The sequence below is a fragment of the Diorhabda carinulata genome, chromosome 11, assembly GCF_026250575.1.
Source record: "Diorhabda carinulata isolate Delta chromosome 11, icDioCari1.1, whole genome shotgun sequence".
Taxonomy (NCBI): domain Eukaryota; kingdom Metazoa; phylum Arthropoda; class Insecta; order Coleoptera; family Chrysomelidae; genus Diorhabda; species Diorhabda carinulata.
The window spans coordinates 11,998,359-12,020,734 of NC_079470.1; the positions used below are offsets into that span (position 1 = coordinate 11,998,359).

At 32.2% G+C, this 22,376-nt stretch overlaps 1 protein-coding gene across 2 annotated transcripts in view; it reads right to left on the bottom strand.

Moving 5' to 3' along the window:
• LOC130899583 (protein cycle-like) overlaps window positions 1-22,376 on the bottom strand; it is an 80,715-nt gene that overhangs the window by 12,289 nt on the left and 46,050 nt on the right. For both annotated transcript variants that reach the window (XM_057809623.1, XM_057809622.1), the window contains one exon: window positions 1,547-1,713. In XM_057809623.1, the coding sequence (XP_057665606.1) occupies window positions 1,547-1,713 (167 nt within the window). The remainder of the gene's footprint in view (window positions 1-1,546; window positions 1,714-22,376) is intronic.

Consider the following 22,376-nt stretch of genomic DNA (forward strand, 5'->3'; position numbering starts at 1 on the left):
TAATACATTTTTGAAATTTACGTAAAATTTTAGTATAGTTTTGTCTAAAAACTTTTTTCGAAAAATGCATACTTTTTGAGTTATTAATTTTTTTGTAAAAAAATTGACCCTTATAAATTATTTTTTTACGAGAATACCCTTAAGGATATGAAAATGGTTTCTGTTCGGTTGCTTTTAGCAATGTCAGACGTATTTGAATCTAAGTTGAAAATTTTTTTCATTTCATACAAGGTGCGTATAAAAAGTGTTCAAAGTTTAACTTCATAAATATCAAATTTCTTCATTTTTTACATAGAACCACCCGGTTTTTTCTATTTTAATGCATTCATGGTGGATGCATTAATTTTTTACCCCTGAATGCATTAAAATAGGTTTGTTATATTTAAAAAAAATATTTGATATTTATGAAGTTCAACTTCGAACACTTTTTATACACACCCTGTATGAAATGAAAAATTTTTCAACATAGATACAAATACGTCTGATCTTGCTAAAAACAACCGAACAGAAACAATTTTCATATCCTTAAGGGTATCCTCGTAAAAAAATAATTTATAAGGGTCTCCAAGGATCAATTTTTTTACAAAAAAATTAATAACTCGAAAAGTATGCATTTTTCGAAAAAAGTTTTCAGACAAAAGTTTACTAAAATTTTACGTAGATTTCAAAAATGTATTAATATACAGGGTGTTCTATTTAAAATAACAAAGTTACAGTCGACTTTCGGAAGAACTGGAAGTCGGCTGATTTTACTATAATATTTCGCCATATACAGATAGTTTTAACTCGTCGTGGGACACAATATATAGTAGTCGATCTCTGCCTATAACCTTTCAATTTCTGCATCCATTCTTCCTCTCCATTGATCTTTATTCGTACCCCTTCAAAAAGTTTTTAGCCTTTTTCTTATTCATGTCCAACCATTCTGTCTTTGGACTTTAACAGGTTTCCTAGAGTTCCAGCTGTTTTATTGCCTTAATTCTTTTATTTCGTCACATTTACTTGTTACTGTCACTTCCAGGTATTCAAATTCTTGTACTCTATCGAACCAGAACTCTTCAACATAGTCTGCTTTAACTTCAGTTGATGCTCTAATATTTTAACCCTTCCAAATATCAGTTGCCGTCTTTTTCCTCACAATGGGCTTTCTTACGTAAGCGATACGTCCTGGTCTGATGCAAATTTCTCTTCTGCTAGTGAAACTTCAAGTTTAGGAAACGGTAAAATGTCTGAAATTTTTGTGAGGATCTTTCAAAGCATAGATTAGAATTCGTGGGGCTATGCGATCTATTTTGATAAGTGCTGATGTCTTTAGGTTGAGGTTGGAAAATTTTCAGACCACCCTCGTAACATAACAAATCATAAAACTCTAGCATAAATATAAAATGAGTTTTTTTATGAATATAATCTTATTATTAGCAGTTATTTACGAAAATTCTGTATGAAGAACATTATTTAATGAAAAATTTCCTTTTGAATTAAAATATTAATTAATTTACGTCACCGGGATTGTTTGAAATTCGTTATTTTATTAAAAATTACTTACTTTGTTTTATTCTCAAGTGTGTCGCCGTCAGTCGAAGGATACTGGTTTTGTCCAACCGTTTCGCACTTTTCGCAACCATCGGGACTAAATTTGCCAATTCTCCTATGTACGAATTCAGTCTGTCCCTTCTCTGTTTTTCGGCCTTATTTCTTTGTTCCCTGCTATTACTGCAACAAACAATTTACCATATTACAATATTCATCAAGAATTTTCAAATATTTACAAAATAGATTTAGAAGATAAAAAATTAAACTGAAAAATTCATCCCCCATTTTGTGTATTAACTTATAAATTTTCATAATTAATGATAAAAAACCTAATGTTTTATCATTTAATATTAAAATGTATCAAATCATACGAGGGTGATTCAAATATGATCGAAACAAAAGCTGTAGATGGCGCGCCTGTATGTCTTGAATGTCGCGGCTTGATTATGCGTTAGTTGGGCCCTTCCTAACAGTGTGGCGTTGCTATCGCACGTTTAATGCGCATGCTACAACCTTGACTGAACGTCAAGTGCCGACCGCCGATGCGGAACGTACTGTCATTCGTTTTTTGTTGTGAGAAAGCATTAAAAACACAGTAATTCTTCGACGTTTACGAAATCAATTCGGTAGTGAGTGCTTGAGTGGGTCTGCTGTAATTTAATGGACGGATTCGTTTAAAGATGGCCGCGACTTGTATTAAATGTCATTAAGTGTCACTTTTTTCAGTACTTGCAGTGCTGTGGCTGCTTATATGATGATTGTACAAACTTTTCAGAGAAATGCAACAACTGTGGTGGAAAAAATAGGGGAAAAACATTAAATAGATGGTTTTACTGGGCTATATAAGACGGAGGTATCCGTGACATTAAATTTTAGTAGATTTTTTTATATTTAGTTATGTAAATTGGACCTGAGGTTGAGATTAGTTACTTTAATAATTGTTTATTTGATAATAACCTTTTTATATCGATTCTTGAATGGTAGGCCACAATTTCCGGGTTTGGTTTATCATAGTTATCAATATTATTAAAACTAAAGCTAGATCGAATATAATTTGTTAATTATTTCTCAAAATATACTTGAATAAACATAAATACAGAGTGTTAACCCGTCTCTAGGATAGATATAAATACTGAATACACTATTTACACCAACACTCACAATTAGACTGTCTAACGCGCGTTTCGGTAACCAAGTTATCGTTTTCAGAGGCTGAAGGTAAACTGTTTACCTTCGAGTACATTTTGATTAAAAATATCTAATTTAACAAATAAGAAGGTTTCACAAATGTAATTATTATTGATTCAACGTTATAACTATCAATGAATGACAGTTTTCCATGAAAAAACTCAGTAAAATTCGTAAAATTTAATTGCTTACTTATTAATAAAAATAATAATTGATAACTTTATCAATACTTTATACCAGCATCGGTTATTGCTTCATAATTTTCAAATCAAAATATTCCGAAAACGGTACACGGTAACGAGTTTTAATTCACTTGAAATTTTGCTTAATAAATTTGATACAACTTGGTACGAATCGTGTTAGTAGCGCCCTCTGTGAGAGTCAGTTATAAAAACATATTCATAACCTAACTTAACCTAACCAAAACATATTCGTATTATTTTTGTTCTCAACGCCCTTTATTTTGAATACGGATATTGTTTTTTACTGAGCAAACCCCAAATATTTTTTTCTGTTTTCTATCTATCCTAGAGACGGGATCAACTTTTTTTTCAAACACCCTGTATTCAGTGAATAGTCTACTAACCTAATGAAATTAAATGGAAATTATTTCGAAACTGCCGTAGAATAATTCCATGAGAAAATATTGACATTTTCCAAGTTAGGTTGATATTTTCTATTATGTTCGCTTTAACCTTGGAATAACCGGTTAATACAAAGTAATATTTAATTATAATAATGCAGTACACTTAATAAACTCATGAACGTTTAAGTATTGATCAATTAACGTTATGCTACTTTTGCATATATACAAGAATTTATAATTTATTTAAAACAATTTAATTCATTAATTATGTACACGGTAAACCTTTTTATTATATAGAGTAGGACATAGAAAATTGACAACCCCGCAATTAGGTAGTATACAGGGTGTTCCGAGATGCGAAAAATGACATAAAAAAAATTCTCATACGACTACTACTTGAAGGCCAGGAGCTGCTTACAGGGACATCCTGTATAATTTGAAGATAGGGAAAAAAATCCATCGATACTCTTTGTTTAACTCGATAAAATTTGTGGTTTAGGAGATATGCAACAGTTTGCCTTAAAGAAACATTCTGAAGAAAATTATCATAAATTGTAATTACGAATTTATCGAATATACTTACACAATGGAACATTTCTAATCGAACTGCTGAAAAATTTAGTTGGTTAGTCTACCATTTATCAAATAAAATGTTCGTAGTGGGCACCTTGCCCTTCTACACTCTCCGGAGTCTGCGGAGGATATTTCTTAGAACTTGGAAGAGCTTCTAAGATATCCCCACAAAAAATGAATCCATTGTATTCAATTCAGGGGAACGTGGTGGCCATGCAAATGGACCGATCCACCTATTAGGAAAAATGTTATTAAGATGATTTTTTATATCATTTAGGAAGTGGGGAGAGGCTCCATCGTGCATGAACCTTCTGGATCTGCGAATGTTTGGTGGAATATCAGATAATGTGGGTGGGAAATCATTTTGGAGAAATTTTAAACACCGTTAATCCAGCCTACACATTAACACAAAATCGATTCTTTGTTTTAATTATACCGTGATTATTAACCAACGAGCGTAGTCCAGTCTTGCTTGATACTTCCGCGGTATGCACTTTCTGGATTTGAAAGGATTAAGGAAGTTCCTCCAGGAGAATCCTGGATTTGAGGGATCAGCGTCAATGAAAAATAATTATTAATCTATTTCAAGTAGTACAAATATTTATTCTTGTTTAAGCATTAGTTTTTTAAATTGTGTTAAAAATTCATAATGTTCCAAAGTATATTTTAAAAACTTTAAAGGCTTATAAGTCGCGAATTTTTTGCATCAACATTATTTGACTTTAGAGAAATTATTTTTACAAAACAGATTATTAAATAGACACAAAGTGTCCCAAATTTTGTATAGTGCTCAAAAGGAAGACTGACTAAAACGGAAAATTTCATCTGCCGAAGTGAGTCCAAACATACGAATTTTTGAAAATTATTATCGTTAAGACAAAACGAAAAACCATCAGAAACATCTGAGATTTTCCAAAATGTTCATTATTGTACAGAATATTGAACAAAAATTGATAGAAAAAATTATTTTTTCTTAGAATTAGTGTATTTTTCGTATTAGAAAATTGCGTATTTTGAATTTTTCTCAAAAAAGCTTTTTAATTTAAGAATGATTAGGTTAGGTTAGGAGATTACGACTATGTTCGCATTGATGAGAAAATATCAACTCTTTGTTACTCTGTTTGCAACTTTTTTATAATTTTTCTTTTTTTATTCACGGTAATAAACATTTCAATCTAAATACCGGAATTGGAGAGACCGTCTTTGAACCTCCAAATTACCCTCCTATCCTAATCTGTGCTCTCGATGAACTAATTCGACTAAAACAACTTTCAGTTGTACCAGTTCCACCGAAAAAGGCGTTCAAACTGGTATTAACACCATAAATCAAAAAATTAATACAAAACAAAAAATCTCTCTAATAAGGGCACATACGAAAATTCGATTGTGTACCCCACGGTAACCATTTTGACGTAGATCAATTGTTCTCTTGGATTGCCCAATAGTCAAACAGATACTAAGCTTCCAAAATGGCTGAAATATTAGTTGGAATCTTATCGATAAGTGCTGTTAGATTGCGGGCTGAAACTTTTCATTCAACCCTGGTATGTGATAATATTTATGTTGGTAGGAGAATAATTTTCTTTTTAACCTAGTAGTAAAAAGAAACGATCTTATTTTGAAACTATTTTATCAGAATTTGTTATAATACATTTTATGTCTAGACACCTATAAGTTGAGGTTAGGAATTTTTCAAACAACCTTCGTAACATTCATAATTAAAAAGAAAATTATTTTTGATTGGTGTATTTCTAATTTTAAATCGTGTAGTATTTTTTGTCCAAAATTGATAAAAGAACAGTATCAATCAAATTAAAGTTCAAATTTCAAATTAAAAATGTACACTCATCACTTCCATATCTTAGTATCTTAACAACAGTTACATAATACCCAAACAGGTTTCATGTTATAAGGTAGTTTCGGAATTTACTACCTGGAGCATTAATCAATATCAAGGTCGACAAGTTTATTGAAATACAGACATTATATTTTGAATAATCTTCCTTTTTACCCTCAAAGCCGGTATTTAATTGAGTGGTTTTGTTTTTCTCTTCTTAATTCTTCGTTTGGGGTATTGATGGTATTGATGCACAGATCAGCCATCAACCAACGGATTTTATCTAATTTTCACCAAGTTATACTCAAATGCGATTACCCCCTGTACATTACTTATGGGAGTTTTTCACATACACACGTTCTATCCTCAATATCTCAGGTTCTATTCAAGATAGAGACTTCGTTTTGGTTTAAAAACACTCGCTGAAACAGCCTCTTTCTTTTGAGATTTTGACCATTTAAATCGGTTGAGTTGGAGAGGAGCTAGGCGCGGACATTCAACGTGGAGTTATGGATTTTTGTAGGTTTTTGGCAATTTTTCTACATTCAAAGATCTATATCTCAGGTTCTAATATAGCTACAGAGTTCGTTTTGGTTTAAAAACACTCGCTGAAACAGCCTCTTTCTTTTGAGCTTTTGACCATTTAAATCGGTTGAGTTGGAGAGGAGCTAGGCGCGGACATTCAACGTGGAGTTATGGATTTTTGTAGGTTTTTGGCAATTTTTCTACATTCAAAGATCTATATCTCAGGTTCTAATATAGCTACAGAGTTCGTTTTGGTTTAAGAACACTCGCCGAAACACCTTCTTTCTTTTGAGTTTTTGAACACTTAAATCGGTTGAGTTTGAGTGGAGCTAGGCGCGGACATTCGATGTGGAGTTATGGATTTTTGTAGGTTTTTGGCAATTTTTCTACATTCAAAGATCTATATCTCAGATTCTAATATAGCTACAGAGTTCGTTTTGGTTTAAAAACACTCGCTGAAACAGCCTCTTTCTTTTGAGCTTTTGACCATTTAAATCGGTTGAGTTGGAGAGGAGCTAGGCGCGGACATTCAACGTGGAGTTATGGATTTTTGTAGGTTTTTGGCAATTTTTCTACATTCAAAGATCTATATCTCAGGTTCTAATATAGCTACAGAAATCGTTTTGGTTTAAGAACACTCGCCGAAATACCTTCCATAAAAATGATAATTTTCATGGAGTAGATGTCACTCCTTTGGTAAAACAATGTATCGAACCATAACTATCAAGAATGTCTTCAAAGCCTGCGGATTGTTACCTTTTGATAAAATGAATATTGAATACCCCTTACCGTATTACAGGCTTCACATCCACGCGCCTATAATCTCGCTACCTTTTACTTACACTGTATTGTATAGTTTATTATCCGGTTTCTACATTATTCAGACTCATCAGCATATATTATGTATCTAATTTGAACAAAAGTCGATAAGGACAAACAAGTTTCCATCTATAAATTTTACCATAATCCTGAAGACTGGTACTTTTAGTTTGTTTCAACAAATTTCCGTAATTTAAAATAATTGAAACAAGCTTCTATAATTATAAAACTGCTGTGGTTTACTACAAATTGATGGTTTTCGGAATGCAATATAACATTGTATATTGACGTACAATGTAAACATTGTAATTTAATCAAGAAAGTTGAATTAGAAATTTTTTGTTACTGAACAATACACAATTTATCATATTATTCACTCTAAAATATTGTATAGCTAATAGTTGAAAGGTTAAAAAGAAAATTATTCTCCTATCAACATAAATATTATCAAATACGACATACGAGGGTTGAATGAAAAGTTTCCGAACGCAATCTGTAGATGACAGCACGTATAAATAAGATTCTAACTAGAATTTCAGCCATTTTGGAAGCTTAGTTTCTGTTTTACTGTTGGGCAATCCAAAAGAAGAAGAATTATAAAAGAGTTTACAAACAGAGTTAATATTTTCTATAGATAAAACCTAGATCCACCACTATTGCACTTCTGAAACGAAAAAATAGTCAAGACGCACCTGCTCTGAAAAAAGTGAAAGGATCGTTATGAAAATAATAGGAAAGTATTATGTAACATTTCTTGAAAAAAAAAATTTCTTTTTCCGTTCGGAAACCTTTCGGATAAAACTCGTACATTTACAGGTGTTGGACAAGCAAAAATGACTGGATAGTCGATATAGCAGAGTTCAGAAACGAGCTGGAAAAAGAAGAGAACGGAAAAAGGATAACAGGCAGTAGTGACGCCATTTCAGGAGGTATATGCAGGACAAAATGGATTCGAAACAGCGGGAGCATCGATATAGTATAAAAATGAAAATTTGGCAAACAGGAAATTGTTTTAATAAAATTAGTTATCTTGATGTACAATCGCAAAGTTTGGTGGAGATACAGTTGGAGAGGGCTTCAGACCAATCAACGCAATAAACGTTTATACAAGCATCTAAAATTGAAAATTCATGAGATGATAAAAATTAGACATTAATTAGCGTGACTGTACAATCAAACGTTTGTCGAAGTTGTATGTTTTATGATAGAAATGTTAACGAGAAGGAAAAATATTTTAGACGAGGTGTGAAAAAGTTTCTAATGACAATGAAGACAACGTTCTATTGGCAATTTGTCAATACACTACAGGGACACTTCAACCACACCTACTATTAGTATAATTACATTCGAGTCTTGATTTTATGTCATTTTTGTCAATATTTGTTCATGTTTGAGAAGGAAGAGGAAGGACTAGCTATTAGTAGTGAAATTGAGAATGAAATAATCGATTCCGTGGTACTCGATTCTTCATTTGAAACGTGCAATAATTGAGAGAACGCCCTTCTTTTTTCCCTAGGTGCGTAAGGACACTTAGAAGATAGATAACTAGTATGGGAACTCTGTACCATCAAATTCAATTGGCAAGTGGTGTATCAAACGTTCCAGATGTCCGTTTGGCATCTTTAAACTACGTTTCGATGTTGATAGATCGGAGATTGAAACTACGAGATTTTGGGAATCATAGTCATCTTACGGAGGCTCCAATTTTGGTTGATGAGTTCAACGTCAAAGAATATAAACCTGGAGAACGTTTTGTGGCATACACGCGGAATCATTGAATATCTTCGGCGAGTATTTTGTTGATTTACTGAGAATGTGAATAACAAAAAACAACCACAATGAAGTTAAGTGGAAAATCTTTTGCTTAGAACAATAAAGAATGTGTGCATGTGTAGTTTCTATAGCAAAAAACCATAAATGGAGCCATGAATCGCTTCCTCGCAGTTCTCACCTAGCGATTTAGCTCCAAGTGATCGTTTTTGATCCAAAAACCTAAAGGAATTGCTGGGGGAATTGAGATTTGACTCCAACGAAATAATGATCTCGAAAAATCTTATTTAATGGAAAGCTACCAACGCAACGGTGTATGTATGGCTAATTCCTAGTTTTTAATAGTAAATAACCATAAATGGAGCTATGAATTGATACATCATATGTGTCACATATCGATTTATCCCCGACTCACTTTTTCTTCTTCACAAGCCCAAAGAATGACTGGGAAGAAACGGATTTGGCTTTAAAGATATGACTATATCGAGAAATTTTATTTTGTTGAAAGGATCAGGGCAACGTAAGGATGTAGACATGTGTAATTTTCATGGAAAATTCTTCTTCATCTGCTTTACTGATCCATTAATTCGCAAGTTATCATTTTTGGTTTGAAAAACTGAAGAAACGGCCGGGCGAAAGTAGATTCGACTCCAACGATATGATGACCTCGACAAATCCTATTTATTAGAAGAGAAAACGTTAGGAAGGGTTAGGAAGAAAGGGGTTTTACTTACTAACGATATGACGACCTCGAGGTGTAGGGACGTATAAACGTGAATTGGGCTACAAATTGCTTCCTCATATGGCTCACGCCTCATTGTTTCCTTATTTATCCTTTATCTACCGATTTAGCCACGAGTCACAATTTCTTTCTTACAAGCCCGAAGGGATTTGAATCGTAACGATATGATGACTTCGACCAATGATATGTTATGGAAGAACCAGGACAACGTAAGGCAAAAAACTATGAATTGGGCTACAAATTGTTTCTTTATCTCCCTCACCGATCGATTTAGACTCGTGGGTTACTTCTTGGTTACATATCTGAAGAAATTATTCGGCGGAATGAGAGAATATAGAGCTCAAAAAAGATACGTCGAGAAATAAAAATATTTTTATCCAAAAAACCTGCTGTTTTTTGTAGCTTCTCATTTGCAAAAATTAATGATTTTTTCTAGGGTTAATATCAAATAGATATCTTTCACTGATATTTTTAGTTTGAATTTATTAATAAAATTTTTATTTTCGTCATATTTTAAAGTTGGTTTAGAAAATTCTTACATCTTCACTATTGAAACAAGTTTGAGGTTAGGACAAATAAGTGCGATAAAATGTATTAATTACGATTTCTTTAAATTAAATTATGAGTAATAAAACTTAAGTTTAGTGATATTGAATTTCACTGCTATAAAAAAGTTGTAACGAGCCGGTACTGTGCGCATTTATGAACCAATCAACGCGCACGTTGAAATGACCCGTGTGCATTTTCGTGCTCGGCAATACTGATGCATTTGCTAAAAATAAATTGTTTATCAACTTCGTACACCATACCAACAATGTAGATAACTGCAAATTACAAATTCATATAACTCGATACTATGGAAAAAATGTATTTTTTTCAAAAATAATTTAGACATATGGCGCTCCAGTTACTTTACCGGTTAATTTTAAAAATGTTTTTCTGCATTGTTCTATAATTACTAATGCCAAGTTCAATTTTTTTCATTTCAAAATATAACGAATAATTGTAGAACGTATTTTTCTTAACTATGGTACGAAAATTTTCCTGTGAATTTTTTGCCAAGAAATTTTCTGAAATCAATACTTTTGTATCTATTCACTATTAAACCTGAGTTTTCGACCGAAAATGCATTTTTTGAGCCTTTTACTACTATTTTACTCAAAGTCACGGCCCGCGGGTCGTTTTCGGCCCTTGGGCCGTATCAATAAGGCCCGCGATCGCAATGTGTCACATAAAGAAGAATCACGTTTTTTAGAGCTTTTAGTCTTCATTCGATTCCTCTACGGATGTTTTAAATACTCGTACTCTCAAGTCTACGGATGTTTATAAATAATTTCAAGGGCAGCGCGTGCCTAAACAAGCGAGAGACAAAAACAAAATCGCCATCTCTTAGCAGCAAGCGGAAATATCCTATTATTTTTATCGAGAACGCTTGAATCTTCCACGCGCTTCGAGTCTAGACTAGAATCTTCCTTAACTATCTAAAACGAGTGCGTCGGCGCGACGTGAGTCAGTTGAGTCGAGTAATCGAAGCGATTTGGTTGGAGAAGGATTTTAATTGTACTGCAAAGTAGTGATTGTGAAGGTATAGTAACAAATTTCTCTTTCATATCAAGCAAAGGTTGAAACGGTGTTTATTATTATATTATTATAACTGTGAATTAGTTTTTCGGTGTTTATGATTGTAGTTTAGTCCCCTGGGAAACGCGAGAGCGTGCTGTGATTCATACTTTTTTGACCAAGACACCTTTTTGTGAAGTTCGTATCCGAATCGCAAATTCGGGCTAGTAGTATTCGTTTTTATAAAAAAAAAGGGTAGTTTTTACCCCTAAAAAGCAGTAAGCACAAATCTTATTTCCAAATTTTTTGTACAAATCTATAGATAATGTCAGAACAACTAACGAGGTAATATCTATTTTTACAGTTTGTGACTGGACTATAAGTTGTTCTGACATCAATATTTTCGATTTTTTAGCGACACTTTTTCCCGATTCAAATTTAAGAGCGCCCGAAATTTTTAATAATCCTGTATATTGATCAAATCACCGCGCAATTTTGTCAAACACTGTATTATATTGTCACTTAAAATCGACAAACGAAAAGATAGTATATACTTATAAATAAAATGTAGGTTAAATAAATATAGAATCTATTAAATTGTTTACAAATGATGGTGTTTTTATCAAATTTATTAACTGCGCAATAATATCCGTTTCTTTTTTTTAAACTCTGCTTGTTATATACTTTTTAAGAGCATTCTGAACTAAATTTTGTTTCAACGAAATGGTGACATTATTTCATATAGAATAAATATTCATTTTCAATTGTTATGTAAAGGGAATAATTATTTTTCATTTAGGTAATAAAGATGATTTTTATCAAACGAAGATACGACCGTCATAAAATTATAATTTGAGAAACCCAATTGATAGATCAGAATAAAGTGTACGTTGACTCATTAAGGAAGATAAAAACTGTGTTCACTACGAACGCCATCTATTAAAAGTAATCGGAGATAGGCGTGGAAGAAATATCAAAGTCACGTGGTACAGAAAGTGTAGAAAAGATGCAAGCTGACGATTACTCACCATTAGTTGGATTTGTTTAACCAACAGATAGTATTCGATAAAAACTTTGTGTTTATTTGAAGTTATTGTATACTTTCCATATTTTAAGTTTATTATAATTTGAAAGTGTGTGTGTATGTGTGTGTGTGTGAAAGAAATGGCTTGGAAGCAAGTCCCAAATTTTTCAATGATACTACTTAAATATTAATTTTAATATACTTTCAACATATTTTCTTATACATATACTGTAGTAAACTAAACAATTACTTTCTTCACGATCAACCATTGAATGTGTGATGTTTCGTATGTTATTATCATCTCTGATATGTGCTAATTATGCAAACATATTGATGCGTGAACAACGAACATAATATTTTTAATAGACATATTAATTGGTTTTTTAAAAATACTCTACTTAGAAACCAGAATACAAGGGAAGGCAATACTACAGCATCAAATCCACTAGTTTTTCTCTGTAGAAAAATTGGGGTAATATCATGACATAAAGACTACAAGTTGTGTTCTTGCGCAGCCGGATAGCCACAGCCAATGAGAGGTTATATCAGCCATATTGTTCTTCTGGCCAATCAATTCAATGCGGGAATTTGAAATTTTTCGTTTTAAGATTGTTATGAATGAAACTATGAAAAAATTAATTCTGCATATGGTAAATTGGGCTTGGTTGAAAGTTATTTCAATAAAAACAAACATATTAATGTGAATTCTAATTTTAAATAGATTGCAAAACTTTTTGACATGTAAAGAATGTATATTATAATTTTTTTCGTTTAACCAGGAGATTTAAATAATAATAAAATCTATGGAAACTATTATCTTTACCTCTACAATTCTTATTGTTATTTCTGCATGAAGGTACAGAACAAGAAGACATTTATACACTCAATGTAAATAAATATAAATCAGTCAGTTGGTGACAGCCAATATGGCGGAAAGTGGGACTGCGCAGAAAATTGGTCTTCGGTAAGAATACACCTTGTAGTCTCTACATTATTGGCAATAGCATATCTTAAAATATAAACATGTAAAAATTGCTGCTAATTTTCTTTTTCTATATAATTTGTAGATTATCAATTTTTTAATCACGAAATTATGATCGCCACGTCAACAATAATTATTTCCTAACCTGTCAACAAATGTTTAATGACAGTTGACATTAGCGGGTTATTCCCTGCATGGAAACAAACCTTCATGTTCCATAGAAGATGATTTGGATACATTTGAATTTGGTAAAAAATGTGATTAACAGGAAATATAAAAGTAGGGTGCTATGAATTAACAGCAGCATTTTTAAGTCTTAATTACAATTAATTAATTATTATTCATTTGTTTTGAAACGAATATTTTTATCTATAGTCCAGTCACTTGCAGTAAAAAACTATAAAATCGTGGAATATTGAGAACAATACAGATTTTCGATTTAAGCTCTAATATTTACCCCGTACTTTTTATGTTTTAGGGGTGAAAACTTTATATTTGAATCATCCCCCGAAAACAACAAAATCCAAAATAGGCTCAAAAAATGTTATATCATCTTGAAATGATTGAAATTACGTCTTTTAAATTTAAATTATTGGAAACTATTTGAAAGAAATTATTGTTGGCCAAGACGCTTCATCCCTTATAAATCATCCCTTGAGAATATAAATTATTTATCAAAAAATAGTGCCAACGATTTTGTTTACTATTAGCAATAATATAAAAGTTAATTCGTATTAAATTAAACATTTCAACCCTTATGATCAAAAATATAAAAAAATTCACTTTTTTGTCCCACCGTTAATTTTAAATGAGCTGAAGGAGCTTCAATGAATACTCGAATAGTCATATTCCTTCAATTGATATCTGAAACATTTTTCCATACGGTGATTTTTTAAATTATTTAAGAAAAATTAAATTTTGAAATTTAATCAATTATTTTTTCTAGAATAAGCATTATTAACATTCCAAATTATACCTATTTAACATATTTACGTGAATAAAGTTAGTCACACATGAAATACGATTAATTTTAGTAGGGGGTAATGACAAGGGTGTAATTTTTTTCCAGAAAAAAGTGACATGTATTTTTTTACTTATGCTCATTTTAAATGAATCCTCATTTACTTTAATGGTATCTTATAAAGTTGCGTTTTTTTAATTGCTAATTACTATATATAAAGAACAAATTAAAACAACAGTTGATTTCACCGATAGGGTTAAAAGACAGGGTAGATTTTGAAAATTCCACGGGAACACTAGACTGGCGACTGGACTATTATAGGCGTGTCCAATGAGAAAAACAACTCTCCGCAAATCAAGGTCATCGTAGACACGTCCTCAAATAGTGGAAAGGTCCAGTAAATGTTTCACGTAAAAACTATTTATAATTTAGCTAATATTTGTGTGATTATTTTTAGTAAGGTTACATTTTGCAACTAAATTTTTGGCAAACATTTCGAAGATTGTTAGTACATTGTTACTATTTCAAAAAATAGTTAAAAAATATACTTTTAAAAACTTTTAAACAAAATCTAGTGATGTGGAAACAGCCATAGCTATAATATGAAGAATATATTAGTATAGTAATAATACGAAGGTTGTCTAAAAAGTTTTCGATCTAACAAAGAAACAAGACGTTTTACTCAACGCATGCGCAAATATATTTCTCAAGATAAAAAGTCGGCAAGAACATTCGACTGCGTCTGAACATATTTAAGGTTAGAAGTCACAGTTTTTTTTAGCAAATATCATATTCAGTATGACATTTAAGCGTATTGTACATAATGATATTCTTCAGTATCTTCTTTATGTGAAGGAAGCATTGTTTATAGATAAAATTGTTTTTGAGATATAGAATGAAAAACTGTAAATCGTTAATCTCTTTATAATAATATAATAATGAATGTTTGGATTCTTTGATTTTATGTTGTGATGTATATTGCATACATAATGTATACAGTGTGTCCCAATTTGACTATATCTATATAGAAAATGAAAATTCCTTTCAAAGATGTATTATGATTTGAGTTGAAATGATTTTATACTTATTCAATATTCCAATATGTCTACCTAACCTCACAATTAGAGTTTACCAAATGGGAATCATAAATTTTTTTTCGAATCCTATTCTTAAAAAGGTTCTTGATTATAAAACGTACTCTTCTCACTCAATTTTCACCCCAGAAATAAAAAATAAAACGCCAAACTGTCGAGAAAAGAAAATTAATATGAATCCTGTTAATTTTAATTGAACAATGAGTTTAATAATTAGACATGATTTACAAAGATCCAGTTTGTTTATTAATGGCAACACTGTATGTATCGGCTTGCTGTGATCGATCTTCATGCAACTACAAATTACATTATTATTATGACTTTAGGTCGGTGATTTCTTCAATATACGACACGTGGAAACTCTCAACAATAGCACTATTTACACGTGTAACATAGAGAGCTGAATGTTTTTTTGACTATGGGAAATCTATATTTAATTGTTTGAATTTTAAGAACTGAAAATATACTTTATCGATTTAAAAAAATTGCGATAATATCAAGATATCAAATTTCTTATTCATTATTTGGATACAAAAACTATCGATAATACGAGGTTCCAAAAAATTTCGAGACTATGTTCATAGTCAAAACTTCCTAGTAGCATCTGTGGGGGTGTGTACGTCATCACCAACCTGTTGGTGTGCATCAGTACCATTTGTAAAGATATGTATCCCTGGCAGGTCAGAAATATTCCATGGGAATTCATATACGGTATGAAGCTCCAAGACAATCACTGTCAACTCATGGTACTTAAAAGAAAACGTACTTACTGAAAGACAGAAGACTACGATTGTTCAGTACATGAAGTTTCAGTCCAATTGGGTCAAATTTTAATGTTCCAATTAATAAGATTAATATCGAAGGTTTGCTTTGAATGAAATAAAGACATTTTTACGTGGGATATGATATATTCTGGTAATTTTCCTATTATAAGGGAGGGATTTGGAATAGGGCGATTTTTGGAATAGTTGTGGGACTCCCTCGCTGTCCTACTATAGCGCATATTTGGTATTGAGAACAAAAATGAGATCAAAACTAAGTAACTCCACAAACCAAACAGATTTGAAGGTGTGTGAAGGAAATAACGTCCTCCGGTCTTTCGCTAGTTTCTCCCCCTTATCTTGAACTAAAAACCGATATCCAGCACTCGTGGGTCACTTGGGCGCTTCCATTGTTGATCATGTAATCTACACAGACATACCAATTACACTCGTAGATGACGAGTGCTTTATAGGCGATCCTAATATTTCAGATTATGCTCCACCACTGATTATCCCACGTCGTTTCCAATTTACTCAACGCACTCCTCATTATCGATGAGGTCGCAACCATTAACACAAATTTATTAGCTAACTCTTCAGAATAGACTATAAAGTCCGAACAAGAGATCCAATGGTTAAAACGAAATGCCCAAATCAATCTTGAAATCATTGCTGATAAGCAGAAAAAGTGGAAGGCTACCACAGCGGTTTGGACTATGGATACGTCGTGTATTTTGGTCTTCTGGTCCAGAAATAAAGTAGAGTCGTAGCTTAATGTGCAGGGTCCAAAATACTCAACACCAAAAGACCTGCAAGGTATTCCTACTCCGATTGATAATCCCAATTTTCTATAACTCAAAGTCTCTAGAGAATCATCGATCTAAGTAAAGATATCCCACTTTGTGTAACGATTTAACTCTATTTCGGGCTTTATCAAAATATAATTTGTGTAAAGGAAAATTTTTGTTTTGTATGGAATAAATACTGCTGGTTCCTACATTGGATCAATTACCGTCATTCAAATTGCTATCAATGGAAAAAGGACAAACATCAATTTCTACTAAGGCATTTGTGGCAATTAGCAATTAGCGTGACCGTGAAACTGTGCTTTCATAAATAAAAACATGTTATAATTGGATCATATGGTTTTCCAACGTCATTTATTCACAAAAATAGGATTATTCAAAAAAAAAATATTGTCTTCAATAGGTTCCTGACTAGATATAATTTAATAGGAATGCGTGTTGTTTTATTGATTGTGGTAGCTTCTGGATTATTACGAATATGTGGGTTTCCTTTCAACTTAATAATACCGAAGGTGTCTCATAAGTAATGTCGCTATTCATACAACTTCCAGTCCAGTCACAAACCATATTTATTATGGAAAATTTGACCGAAGTTACATTCCTTCCAGGGGAAAATTATGTTACCTCAGAAATCCATAGTCCAATGCTGCTCAGCCTTTTGAAGAGTCGGGCCAAACAACAACATTAAGACAATTATTGTTTATTAGGAACAAATTTTAATAATTTACTTATGTTTGGCGACAAATCCGACGTTGACAGTAACAACAAGTCACAAATATGTTGCTCAGTTAAGGATGTCCGGTATTTAGTTTTTACATTCTACTTTTGGTGCCAATTTCCAGAATTCTGCAAAATCTACTGAAGAATTTTGTGCTTTCGAAGACAATTTATTAGCAAAAAGGTTTTTCAACGTATCACGATTTTGCAGTTCGACAAGTAGCGAACTGACAGCTAACTTCAGAGAGGCCATAAAGTTTTAATCGGGATGTACTGTGCGCCGCTTCCACAGTGTGGTCCAGGGGCCTGGGGTTGGGCAGCCTGGCCTAAGACTTACTAAATCTAAGCAGCTTTTCTCACTTGGCAGCTATGTAATATCATGAGGACATGACAGCAGATTTTCTCCAAGAAAAATGTAAAACTAAGAATCTCGTTTTGTACTTCATCTACTTATGTAAAATGTCATCCGTCACTTCCCTTGTCATCTCCTAATATATTTTGGTATACCAAAATCTTCTTCTTTCTTCTTTCCAGTCGTTTTCGTTGTTTTTCTAGTTTTCTTTTTCCAGTTTTCAGCAAATTCACCATTTTCAAACTACTATTTTCGATAATTTCCATACAAAAATCATCAACCCTATCACAACTGGAATAGTTTTTCATCTTATTTAGAGTGTTATGTTTTCCCATCGGCCGTTCGTAGCAATAGAAAAAAGCCAATCACATCCGTTTGGGTTTGTCACGTGATGTTGACTAATGCTCCCAAATCCCAACGCAAAAACTTTTCTTCGTTTTTTATAATATCGTCAATAAATACCGAAATACTAACAAAAATATCACGAAAACAAAAAGCTGTACACACGTCAAAGATTTTTAGGTTAACGTCAAGTTTAGAACCGGTGTCAATATTAGAGCGCGTTAGTTAGGCAACCATACATACGCGAGCCCGTAAGATTGCAGTTACGAGGGAGATTCAATATGTTGTTTCGATTGGATGATGCTACACTTTCGGAGCTACACCGAAATCAACTTCCTATTCCTGATTGGTTCACTCAAAATTACTGAAAATTCCCATCTAATACCCGTTTTTCCCGGCTCTGCGTCTTCTTCGCCGTTTCTTAGAAACCCTGTTAAATATTTTGTGCCGAAACTATTGGGACATACGGTATTTGATATTCCATTCTATTTTTATCAACTTTATCAATGCGTACTCGAAGTCAGCCGATGTTAAGGTAGGTTCTTGTTGATTAATTATTTTTTTTTTGTTATTTCCGCATGTAACATCATTTCATCACATTATCCAACGTAAATATCCGTTACGGCGTTGTCAAGGTAAAAGTCTAATTAAAACTAAAAGTCGTCAATTGAGTTACGTTATCGCGATGCATCAAGCTTTGATTAATGATCAAATCGACATATTTTTAAATTTCATTTAAGTGCCAAGAAATTCGGTCGGACGTAATGAAACGTTGTCTTATATAATAATGATACGAGGAAGAAAGAAAAAATAAATAAATGAAGTTATATTTTCTATCTATACCTTAGTTTATCTCTATTATGAATTATAGGAACCTCAGATCCAGCGACCTCATTTATAGTTTTTCGAAAAACGATTTTTGAGACCTAGAAACAGTTCTAATGTCCAAAGTCCAATTCTAATCACGACTACGACATTTCCATCATTCTAAACGTCATTTATCTATACTATACAGGGTGGAGCAGTAAAACGAAGATATTTAAAGAATAAATTGATTACAATATAAATGTTATAGTTAAAATAAAACTGACGAATTATAAATAATGACCCTACGACCTAGGACGGCACTTTTTTTTATCGTTAAGTCATTTCAAAATAATGAATTTTTTGATAAACTGACAGCTTTTAATATTTCGTTGACGATGATTTATTTGCTGTTCACTTTATTGTATTGAAAATATACATGCGTCCAGAAGATCGGACTCGATTTTCAGTATTGACTCGCGTCTGTATCCAAGGTAATGGCACATAGCGACAAACACAACGAGATTCGGGATCGCAAGGCATGAGGTATGACATCAGCTGAATGAATCGACGATACGGGGGAAGTACTATAAGTTTAATAACAAAAATAAATGTTACAGGACGAATAACGTTCAATTTAATACGTAATTAAATATCGAATAATTACATTGTATTAAAATCATTCATACATAGCCTTTCAAATACAACTTCGATAGATGATTTTGATTTCTTTCATCACTTTCAAGGAAAAATATTATTTTCATTTGCAGGGTGTTTCTAAATGCATTTTCGGAGGTAATTGCTCGTAAGATGGGTCTTTCCTATAACAAAATTCTTTTTTCTAAACGTGTAGGCAATCCATAACACGTAGTATTTTAGCTAGCGGTGATTATTTCCAGAATTTATTAGGAATCGTATTATATTTTACATATTTACTGTTTTATTAAAAAACTATGGATTTTGGTGTGAATTTTTTTTCTCTACATCTATTGGTTCATGAAATTTCATCTTGAAAAAAGTTTTGGTATGAAATAAATTAAAAGTACTAATTTCACCCCCGTATAATGTAACAGGAACATTGAGAAAATATCCGTAGTTAGTCTTTTGCGAAAATTACAGAATTTCAAGTTTCTAGCTTTACTGAAATTTTAGGAAAAACATTTTTTCATCATTTTTTTTATTTCTCGACGTAGTCTCTCAACTAAAAATAAGCGTTTACATGTCCTCGTTTGATGAAAGTATCTCTTCTGCGATTGGAAACGGGAAAAAGTTACTAGCGACTAAGTATGGTAAATACGGTGGATGTCATCCGATTCTCCCTTTGCAATCTGTTGCATTGACTGGAAAATATTCATTCGAATGCGCTTTTGGTCAGCATGTATAATTAATCAGTCAGTATATAGCCTTTTCTAACTTTTAAATCTCAATTCAATGGTCTTCCACAGCAATTTGGTGAAGCTAACCACGATGGTAAATGATGGAAGCGTTCAAAATAGCTAAAAATTTAGTGAGACTTTCTTAACGTATGTACTGTTCGTAAATTCCACAATGTACATACCAATAAGGTCTTTAAAATGATGTGCAAAGTGGAATAAGTTTTCGATTGGACTTTCTGTACCCTTTAAGGGTTTATTCATTCCTCGATTAAGAAATATCCGATACGTTTGGGCGAAATTTGGAAATTTGGCAACAACCGTTTTATAGATTAATGGTACCCTCTAATTTTATTCTTATTGGTTGTGAATACTGTGGAAAATCGGAAATATATATATATTTTACTTCTATTATATTTATCAAGTAATGGTTTCGCCAAGGTGAGATTAATTTTTTGCTCAAAATAGGACCTTGTTTATTCAAAATACGTCGATAACGATAAAACTTATCTTGCGCGTTTATCGAAAATTTTCGCAATAAAATTCGTGAATCATCTAGGTTAAGTAATATCATAATCCCCCTGTATAAATAATAACCTTGATTTCTACATGAAAAAATGAGTGAATTAAATATTCAAAAGACTAATTAACAATCATAAAACAAAGACAGTTGGTGTTATCTGTAGTAGATAAATTGTTGTCAGTTTGACAGTTTATGATTAAAAGAGATGTCAAATTAGCTTAAAAAAGCTCTGTATACATTCCCAACAAGCAGCTGAAAAGTCACAGGTACGTAAAGTACTACTACAATAGGTAATAGTTTTATTTTTTTCTCTCTTATATCCACAAATGCGTATCGCCAACTGTCAACGTCAAGTTGTGAAAATTTTGTACAGTCTATTGACATATTATATGTCACGCTGTAATTTCGATAACATAACCTCATAAATTACGGTGGAAAAATATATATCCCTGTTTTGACATATAGAATATTCAAAATTTCAAACAAAACATATAAAAAACGAACGAAATTAAAAAGTTTTTTTGCTTAAAAATTAAGTATTTGTAAAAAAATAAATGCGGTTCATCGTACGCCCATAAGCAGTTCGCCATTTAATATTTATAACTTCATATAAACAACGTTGTATAGCTATCAATATTTTCAAAGTCATTCACTGTTTACCTCGAACCTGGAGACTTCATTGCGTATTCGTAAAACGAAAAAGAATATTGAAAATGTAGATTTGTAGGCTTTAATCACAAACACGTGAGGTATGGAAAATAGATCGGTTTACGGTTTACTTTTAAATTTTTCGAATCATCGCTATTTTATATCTATTCAATCCTGTATCAGCACTTCTTGTTTATTGTAATAAAAAATATCAATATTAACATTGAACAGTTCAGTTCTCACTTTACACACCAAAAAATACGGTAAAAGTAAAAAATAACAAAGGATTCTGCCGTCTCCAGAGGAGTCTCACTCAATTTAGAATTGTAGCCGCTTAAATTCAGCTCTACTTAACACATACTTTTATTAATTCCACCTGTATATTTCGTCTCGTCTTTGCCCTACTTCGAGCCATACACTTTAATTTATATTTTGCACACTTTTGAAACACTGACGAAAAGTTAATAATTCGATCAAAACAGCTTTTTATCCTGATTGGATTCGCCAGGATTCATAGATTTCTTTTCATATCCTTTGCAGAAAAGTAACAAAAATAGAGCTAATGGGCGAATTACGTAAACGCGCAGTTCCAGACTAAGAAATCGAGATGCAACCATCAACACATTTTTACATGGTTTAAAATAACGAATTTAACTTAGAAGCAAAAAATAAAATAGTTTAACAACATTGAGAAACAACGTTTAGAATATGATATACCCTATACCCATCGAAACAGACGTTGGAAAAGTCTTGGTCCTCATTGTGGTCAACTCCCAAAATCCACAAGAGAAATGCCGAAGAAAGAAATTAGTGACGTAATCCAAAATACTAACAACTGGAAAGCAGCAGGAGTTGA